Source organism: Diorhabda carinulata, chromosome 5 (genome assembly GCF_026250575.1).
Source record: "Diorhabda carinulata isolate Delta chromosome 5, icDioCari1.1, whole genome shotgun sequence".
In the NCBI taxonomy this organism is placed as follows: domain Eukaryota; kingdom Metazoa; phylum Arthropoda; class Insecta; order Coleoptera; family Chrysomelidae; genus Diorhabda; species Diorhabda carinulata.
In genome coordinates, this window is record NC_079464.1 from 20,588,573 (window position 1) to 20,598,372 (window position 9,800).

The 9,800-nt window shown below is 30.5% G+C and overlaps 2 protein-coding genes across 4 annotated transcripts; one reads left to right on the forward strand and one right to left on the reverse strand.

The window, feature by feature from the left end:
- Positions 1-643: 643 nt before the first annotated feature.
- On the reverse strand, positions 644-5,406 carry LOC130894245 (cyclin-Q). Of its 2 annotated transcripts, none has more exons than XM_057800914.1 (4): positions 5,187-5,406; positions 4,521-4,742; positions 1,203-1,453; positions 644-1,132 (listed from the first exon to the last, which is right to left on the reverse strand). In XM_057800914.1, exons 2-4 carry the CDS (start codon positions 4,740-4,742, stop codon positions 850-852), a joined length of 756 nt encoding a protein of 251 aa, XP_057656897.1. In that variant the 5' UTR covers positions 5,187-5,406; the 3' UTR covers positions 644-849. The 2 variants fall into 2 exon arrangements, with proteins under 2 accessions (XP_057656897.1, XP_057656896.1); XM_057800913.1 differs by having other exon boundaries at positions 5,133-5,369.
- Positions 5,407-5,895: 489 nt separating this feature from the next.
- Positions 5,896-9,681, forward strand: LOC130893798 (E3 ubiquitin-protein ligase RNF113A). 2 transcript variants are annotated; one of them, XR_009059248.1, is made up of 6 exons: positions 5,912-6,235; positions 6,288-6,511; positions 6,645-6,810; positions 8,214-8,520; positions 8,804-9,045; positions 9,566-9,681. XR_009059248.1 is itself a non-coding variant. In XM_057800190.1 (5 exons), exons 1-5 carry the CDS (start codon positions 6,136-6,138, stop codon positions 8,973-8,975), a joined length of 969 nt encoding a protein of 322 aa, XP_057656173.1. In that variant the 5' UTR covers positions 5,896-6,135; the 3' UTR covers positions 8,976-9,681. The 2 variants fall into 2 exon arrangements, 1 of the variants encoding a protein (XP_057656173.1); XM_057800190.1 differs by having other exon boundaries at positions 5,896-6,235; positions 8,804-9,681.
- Positions 9,682-9,800: the final 119 nt, after the last annotated feature.

The window sequence follows — 9,800 nt, forward strand, 5'->3', positions numbered from 1 at the left end:
TATAACCATCTGAGATTCAGAATCAAAATTTAGTGCTGTGATAGGTAGACCAAAAACACTATCAACTTTCAGTGACCGCGCTATGATACAGTCAGCAAAAGACACATCAGCTAATAATTTAGTATTACCTCAATCTAAGAATCTATGAGCTATTATCGATGTTTCAAACCAGATGATACACGAAGGCCTTCTAATTGCAACGGTAAAAGAAACAATACAACAGAGAAGCCAAATGCATCACCATATTCTGGAATCACATATTAATATCCTACTCAAATAATTGATGCAAGACGAACGAAGACTAAAGATGGTCAACAGAATCAAAATGAAATGTGGAGGAGTCTCATCTAGGACATATGCGAGGTTTTTCTTTCACCAAGTTAACAAAATAACCTACAGAATTGTAAATTCTGATTGTTATTAAATAAACATTGAAAAAATCCGCTTCACTAACCAGATTTAGCACTTCTAGTTTTTTTTCGGAAATAGAAAATGTGCTAAAAGGAAAATATTTCTTGACAGAGCCTCTGAAAGGGGCCTCTGAATTCAATAAACTATTATTTAATCACACCACCTATAATATGTTAAATAAAAAAGAAAATATTTATTTTTTTATTATACTTGGGTTAATGAACAAAAGAAATTTCAACTAATTAAATTATATATTAGTTACTGTGATATTAATTGACAATTAAATTAATTGGTAGTAAATGCAAATGAAAAAAAGTCAAACCGTACAGTAAAAAAACTTTTTCTGCAAAAATGTCGCTAACCAAATAATTTTTGATATAAAAGGTGTAGGTCATGAATATTGAACCCAAGTTAATACCAAACAAACATTCAATACATTCAATCAGTTTCCTGATTATAAACATCCATAATTTTTTCCATTATTTCCCAATGTTTCTCCTTGGGAAGGTCCTTAATAAAAACATTGTACCAAGCTTCATCGTCGGAGTCTTCTATAAGAGGAAGTTGAACTCCATAACATTGGAGAGCGAGTGATATACACGCGATGGCTACGTGGCGAGGGTTGTAATCAAGAATACTTGGATCGTGATGGTAATCTTGTAGGAAAGCCGCAGATGCTCTAGCTACCGGAATAGTTTCCCATTGGTCCTTTCCCAACCATCTAGACACAACAAAAAGAATATTTTTAATAATTAAAAATTAGATTAAGAATGTTTGTTTTCTTTACTTACCCTTCCATAGATCTGAGATAGTGCAACATGAATTTATGGGGATGCGTAGTGTTAACTTCAAATTTTAATATCCTCATAATTAACAATTCTGCTTGAATGATTGCATCCCTCATATTCCAGTATTCATCTCCGATTTCAAGGGGGCTGCTACCTCTATGAAGAGTATTGTGTGCTACATTTATTATGTCTCTAATTTTCAAAGGATCATCTTTAACTTTACCGGCCAAGTATAAAGAAGAAGAAGCTATCAACTGAAAGTAGAAAATAAGTTTCAGCTAAATACATTAAAAAACCTGCTATAACAAAAAAATGTTTTTAATGTCGATTATATCAAATTTTGAAGCTGCCAAAGAGACATGTAGAGTATCAGAAATAACTAATAAAAACATAAAGAGTACAAAGTGAGATAAGAAAGTTAACGAAAGATAAACAAAGGCAAAATATGAAAAATATAAAGCAATTAGAAAATAAGTATCAATTGAAGTAATAAAAGACAAAGAACTTGAGAATGAATAAACTTAGGATACAAAATGACAGAAAGCTATAGGGATAATAAAAAATTATTCTATGGAACACTAAAGCAGTTAAAAAATAAAAAGTGTGAGAATATTGAATGCAAAAATCCCTAGATTTGTTCTTGGTGGCTGCACTGGGACTGTACTGAACTGGACCTATGCAGGCCAGTTCATGAGTGTATTAACAATAATGGAAAACGATTTGGTACTTTTTGATATTTTTCATTCGTCCGATGACCAAGATGTAGTGCCACCGTTTCCAGAAATTTTATTTGAGGATAATAATGGTAAGAAAAAATATATAAATGTAGAATAGTTGATAAAATACGACATATATATTAAAACCTTACCTTTTTGCACTATATTGATTACACTTATTGCACTGTCTTGCACTACACTGGCTGAACTGACTCTAGACCCAGTGCAAGCAGTACTCTGAACTGGATGAACTAGTTCACTTGCACTGCTACTAAGAACATCGACAGTAGCGCTGGTTCTGCTACAAAGAACGCTTTAGTGTACACTTCCTGAACTAGTTCTGCCAGTGCAGCTACCAAGAACAAACCTCTTCTCTTTTAAAATATTATACTTTTATAATATTAATTTTAATATAATTTTGGAGGTGGAGTTTTCTATTTTAAAACTTTTAAATCTGTTAAATACATTTTTATACCTTGTTAAATAATATATTTTGGTATTTCTTAATATAAAAAAAAGTTTTTGAGCTACAGGTCATAAAACCAGGTATAAATACAAGCCCAAAAAACATCAAGTTTAGGTAGTTAATTCTCTTAACTTAACATTTTAAGGACATACCTTGGAAACTCTAATAGAAATAAAATAATCTTCAAATTCACCATTACCTAATCCATAAACCCACCAAAAAGGAATATAATAAATAGGATTGATATAAAAGACAAAGAAGGAAATAAAAGAAAGATCAATTGATAGTTATATTGTGGGCGGCAGATAGGCCTGTCGTGCCCTACTTGACGTTACCCAAAGGACGATATCCTTTGAGAAACTGATTAGCGGCTTTGGTTTGAACCTTTTGATGTCATTAGACAAGCTGTGAGGCTTGCCCAAGTGCAGGGCACTCACAGATGACATGGTCTGAAGTTTTGTCTTCCTCCATACACCAATGGTACTCCGGCTCGTCTGTAATGGTGTGGACATAGCATCTTAGATGGCAGTATCCAGTTAGAAGTCTGGTCACTAGTCGGATTTCACGACTGTTTAGTTGGAGCAGTTGTTTAAGAGTGAGACGCATGAAGTCCAGCTATATGTGCCTTCGTTTGTCTATGTCAGATGTCTCTATCCATCTCTGACGAATCCATCTTGTGAGTAGATCGTTGATAGACGCGATAGCAATACTTTTAACCACACTAAGGATGGGTTTTAGGTTCATCAGTGAGTTTACCGATCCCAGTCTGGCGACTGAGTCTGCCTCGTCGTTACCTTTGTTGTCCGAGTGAAAGATCAACTAATGGAGAGATATTTCAATGGGATGAACTTAAGAGGGCTAGAGATCATGCACCAACCTGTAAGCTTTTATTCTTTTTATTTTTAATATTTTGATATTTTTTCTTCATAAAAAAAATAACTCAATAACAACATAGAACACTCATGGTGAAACTAAGACTAATAGCTTTGAGATGCTAAAATCAGAAAAAGAATGAAAGCTACAGATTTTTTGCTAGAGAGATGTAACCACGAGCCTGCGACTTATGTAAATTTTTTTCACGAGTGTTAACAGAATTGATATTCTCAGATGGTTCAGTATCGGATCAGAAGAAAATCTACGATGTAATGTCAAAATATTAAATATGGAAATGAATATGAACAAAACTAAGAGCAAGTTAATAGCAATAAAAGATAAAGTACATAATATTCAAATACAGAATTAACTAAATAGTAGGAAGATATAAATATCTAAGTGCAATAATAGAAAGTAATTGCATACTAGATCAGGAAATAAAAGAAAAGATGTGAAAAGTGGATAAATTATTTAATACAATGAAAGCATCATTGTTTGGAAAAAAAGTACAAAAAAAACATTAGAATAGAAAATAAATAAAACGTGCTTTACAGCTGTGAAACATGGACACTAAATCAAAATCAAGTAGACCATATAAATGCAATGGAAATGAGATACCTTTGGAGAATACCAAAAAAAACGTTCAAATCTAGAATAGCAGGTAAAAATTATAGAAGACAACTAAGAAAAATATGGATTGAAAATGTAGAAGAAGCTGCCGAGATAATGGGAATAAAATGAGAAGAAATAGAAAAACAAACAAAAGATAGAAGATCATGACCCCAATCAAACAGCCACACAACACATGGTAGGATGGCTTAGGATTAAAAAAAAATATAATTACGATGATTTAACTGTTATTGATTGTTCAATAACAATAATTTCTAATGCTCAGAAGATTTTGTTGCAAAAAGGTAAAACAAACATTTTATTATCATATTTTGAGATAAACAAATATTGAAATTAGCATTTATTCAATCACAATTTTTATTTTATTGAAAACAGATATCAAAATATTGTCTAGAACAAAAATTAATTCACAGTGAGTCAACAAACTATTGATAAAATGCGACAAACACATCTATTTTCATCAACAAGTTTATTTGTCCTACTTTCACAGATAAACAAGTAATTAATTCACATAGAAGCAAATTTGAATAAATCAGCAGGATATATAAATAGAATATTATTCAAGGAAAAACCCTTCAGGCAAAATAATTGTAATAAATGATGTATTCTAATAATTTTTAGGAAATATGTACTTACAAAGTAATCATAGTTAGCAGCCTCCACTTCTCTGAAAAATCTGTGCATAATTACAGCAGCAGTGGCAATAGTGAGGGGTTGTGCATTTAATTTAATACCACATTCAAAGATAAATCTAGCAGGGGTGTAACCTCTGTTAAATTCCATAGATTTGTAATCAACTGCCACATTTTTACGGGTCTTCTCCCTCTGGAGTTCCATTACATCAATAACGTCTTTCATCTGAAGAGAAAATAATACTTATTTAACATAAAAATGATAAAGATGTTCCCTATTTATATCTCAAAGTTCAGGATATATTTCAACAAACAATACAATAAATGGAAATTACAAAAAGATTAGAAATACTTTAAATATAACATATCAAAATAAATATTTATTTACAGTATAAATGACAGATGCAAAATAAAGTTCTAACTTCTCAATTAATCCTTAATTTTGATACAATAATTATTACATATGATCATCTCAATTACATTTAATATAAGTAAATTATTTTTGCAAATTACACGTTGAAATTAAATTTTAAATTCTAAATACATGTACTTAGTTTCTATTTACAAGTCATACATGTCATTTCTACATAAATACCTACACAAATTAACTATTTACCATTTAAAAATATCAGAAAATACTAAAATAATATCATGAAATTGAAATTATAACCTTAAAAACTTAGCCGGTCCCGCAACACATTCACTTATTGAAGGAGGTGGGACAAGAAACTCATGTAATATACAGTTATTTTTTTTAAAGTGGGGCTATTAAATTTATCCCACGATAGAAATTAGTATGCAAACAAAAGTTATTTGACCTAAAACCAATAACACTGTTTTGTACCCATAGACCAACCACAACAGATATAAAATACTAGACAAGAATAGCACTGTATATAATTAATATTTAATAAAAAGAGATAACATATAAATGAGAAATCGAAAGATCGATTAGTAGTAATTATCGATTTGTGACAAATAAGTGAGAAAACCTTATTTTATAATACCTATGAAATCAATACATCAACTTTGCATATCTTTTCGCAAAATAAAATTTTTTTATTTTTCATTTGAGTAATAATCGATTACAACGGCTTTTCGGCATCTATGATCCTCAATCTGATAGGTTACCCATCAGCTGATTGTGGATTCTAGCATGACTAATAACCTGTTAAATACTTGGGTAATATAACCAGCATCTAACCACATAAGAGGAATTATAAATTTTAAGGTTCCAAAAAATCAAAAACATCGAAATAATCTCTCAGTTGATCGCATTTACCTAAGACATATTAGAGTAGAAAGGATCCTATTACTTGTCTATGATCCGATTATTTCGATCAGTTTCCGAACAATAGTGAACGATAACTATCATGATTAGATTTAATCCGAAAGCCTCTCACATGGAATTAGTGTAGAGAAGTTACTTTATTTAATATTAGTTATATGATTTTTAATTTGCAACATTGTTAAGAACGAACCAATGTCAATACGATATAATTTCTAATAGTTAGATACTGCACATAAAAATATTTTAAGTGTTCGATTAATTATATTCCAAAACAATACTGTTTAGGTGCTAAGCGTTTGTAAACATTTTTTTGTATCAAATTTTAAAAATGGAATCTAGTTCTGATGTTAATTGTAAATTTATATTCAAAAAACGTACAATTAAAAATAGAGGTACAAGAAAACGACAAGCGTCGAGTTCTGAAGAAGGTTTGCATAGTAATATTGTCTGATGTGAATAATATTTTATCATACTTTGCAGACCAAAGCGAAAACGAAGATCAACAACAATGTACAGTTAAACAAAATAAACGTAAATTAAAGTCAAATCCAAACATCCATACCACTAATAATTTACAAAAGCGACAAACAAACGTAGATACTGAAAAATCAAATAGCAGCGATGAAGATTTCAGAGTAAATTACAAATCTAACAGATCAGCGATGTCCGCGGGACCATCAGATCAAGGAGCTACTGCTACTGTGGTTAGAATTGAATTTCTACATCAAACTCAATTTAATCAACTTTCAACATTTTTGTCACATAAAAATTACAACTATTTATTAATTATTTGAAGTGATATATTTATCAGCTGAAACTAATTACTTATATTACTAGGAAATTGACACAGAACGAGATAGGGATGCTCAAGCTATATTTGAAAAGCGATTGGAAATTAACAAAGATCTAGAAGGAAAAGAAGATGATAAAATATACAGAGGATTAAATAATTATACTCAATATTATAAACCCAAAGATACTGCAGCAGGAAATGCTAGTTCAGGTGAATATATATAAGGTTATACACCCCTTGTGGGGTTGAATTACTTAGAGGTTTCTAAATCCTTTTTGGCAGGTTGTGTATTTATTTCACTCTATCAGTAAGTAATCTCTATGTGCTTTAGTCTTTGGTCCATTACTTGATTGCCATTTAGGTGTGATAAACATGCAGCTTAGTATAGTCTGAAGTCTGATTTTCAGTGAAATAATTATACCAATAACTTCCTAAAGTTGTAATAGATGAGAAACATGAGTCTCGTTTTGAGTTGGTTAAACAAATATTCAATAGAATTTAGGTGGTAAACATGCAGCTGAGTATAGTCTGAAGTCTAGGTTGTCTTTTTAGTGCTTAAAGAATCTAAAATCGACTGTCATCTGACATAAAACTCATTCTGCAACTCCTAACTGGCTTCTACTGTATCATTGAGAACACAAATTTTTTTCAAATGATTTTCAGTGAAATAATTACACCAAAAACTTCCTAAAGTTGTAATACAAACATTGGTCCAGATCATATTCTATTTGTTTCAACAACTTTGATTGGGACCTTTTCATTACCTTCACTAGCTCTCTACAGATCCAGTAGCCATCTATTCCTTGCTTTCTTTAAACAATATGTTTCTCTCTTATTTCATAATTCATCATTGTCTGTATTCAGTTTCATCAATTTTTATTGGTTCTAACATTGTTCTCATTATCTTTCTTTTTGCTATTCTCAGTTCATCTATTCTTCTTTTTGTTATTGTTTTTGCACCTTACATTAGTATTGATCTTATCTTTGTTTTGTAAATATACATTTTGGTCTTTCCTTTTTTTAGTATTTTTCTTTATTGCCCTTTCGTATTTTTTTATCTTCTCTGTTATTTGTTTTAAATCATATCCATTTTGCCATCTTGCCGACATTCTTCTTCATATTATTCTTGTACTCTTTCTTCATATTATCTCATTTTTTCTTGTTTCCTCTGTGAATTCTGCTCTATTTTCTTCGTCTATAGAATCTATATTTCCCATTGAAAGTTGTTGAAAATGCTCCTTCCAGATATCTTTTAACTGGTTTTCCTTTAAACATTTCTCTGTTTTTATTTTTAATTCCTCTCATTTTACCTTTATATATCTTGTTTTCCTCATTTTTTTCCTATAAAATGCTTTTGTGTTATTATTTTCTTTCTCAGTGTATCTTATTTTGTCATCAATCTCTTTTTGATTTCTTAATAAAATTACTTTTTTTCTGGCCTCTTCTTTTTTGTTTCTTTTCAACCATTCCTTTATTTTTACATATTTTTGGCATTTCTTACTGAACCATTTTAGGTATTTATTTATTTTTTCATATATTTTTCAGTAAAAATCTTACATAACTATTTTAGAATCATCTTCATTGTATATTTTGAGGATATTGTTTTTTATTAGGTATGGTTAGAAAAGGTCCTATTAGAGCACCAGCTAACTTACGAGCTACGGTACGATGGGATTATCAACCAGATATATGCAAAGATTATAAAGAAACAGGATTTTGTGGTTTTGGGGATAGCTGTAAATTTCTTCACGATAGAAGCGATTATAAACACGGTTGGCAATTGGAAAGAGAATGGAATGAAGGAAATTACTCGAAAGATAGTGATGATGACACCAGATATGAAATTCATTCCGATGAAGAAGATTTACCATTTAAATGTCTTATATGTAGAGGGAGTTTTGTGGATCCTGTTGTATCTAAGTAAGTAGATAGATATTCATTGATATTGATTTATAGGTCTCTATGTCTTTATTTTTGGACTTGAAGGAGTTATTTATCTGTTCTTATCAGGATAAGCTCTATAAGTCAAACACCAAACGGCCTTAAGAGACTCACTAATTATTTTGACTAATAGAGGATTGAATTTTGAGTGATAGAGATTTTGATGTTTAAAGGGAATGTAACTGATCATTGTTCCGAGATTCTACTATGTTACACCTAATGATTTTTTAAACATTAATTCATATAAATTTTTTATTTATAGGTGTAAACATTACTTTTGTGAAAAATGCGCCTTGGAAAGATTTAAGAAAAACAAAAAATGTATTGTTTGTAACAAGTTAATCACCAGTTTCAATCCAGCGAATAACTTGATAGCCAAATTGAAGAATATTAAATCAGAGGAAGATAATCGACAATCAGATAGCTCAGATTAATAAATAATGTATCTATGAATAAATTGTTTATTTTTATCTTACAATCTTATTCCAAAGAAGCTATTAAAAGGTAAGGAAAAATTAATTTTAGTTAACAGGAAACTTTGGATGTACTGAAGTTGGCCTAAATCTTATTTTACTTGTAATACAATTGATTAAAACTTTGAAACTTATTGATGTTGTTGGTGTCTTCATCTCTCGTTGATAGTAAAGTTCTATCTGAGGGCAATTTATTATTTCTAACATTCAGAGGCGTAACATTGATGCTTTCAGTAGGTATATGATTTGATTTTGGTATTACTTACCAATTGGCACTAGAGCCTGGTGTTTGCTTTGGCCTCCTCGACAATTCGGCTCCAAACTGTTCTGTTCTTTATTAACATTTCCCATCCTCTCACATTATTTGTTTGATAGTCTTCATAGACTTGATCAGTCCATTTGATTCGAGGTCTGCCTCTTTTTCTACTGCTGTATATTTTCGCATTAATGATTCCCTCAGGTCTTTCATTCTTTCAATGTGGCTAAACCTCTGGGCTTTAATGAATCAAACTTGTTTTTGGTATCTTATACTTAAACATTATACATTGTAGGGCTGTTCACATAAAAATAAAGTAAAAAGGTCGCAGAATATGTCAATAAACAAAAATAAAGTCACTAGAAGAAGTGATATTCAGGATAGGAGTAGCAAATATAAACTATTAGAAAAGAGGATTAGAAAGAAATAAAGAAAATACTAAATACATGGAAAGTGCAAGAAAAAAATTGGAAAATACCGTTTTGTAAAAGTGAATAGCCTCAAGTAGTTGGTAGGAAATGACAAATAAG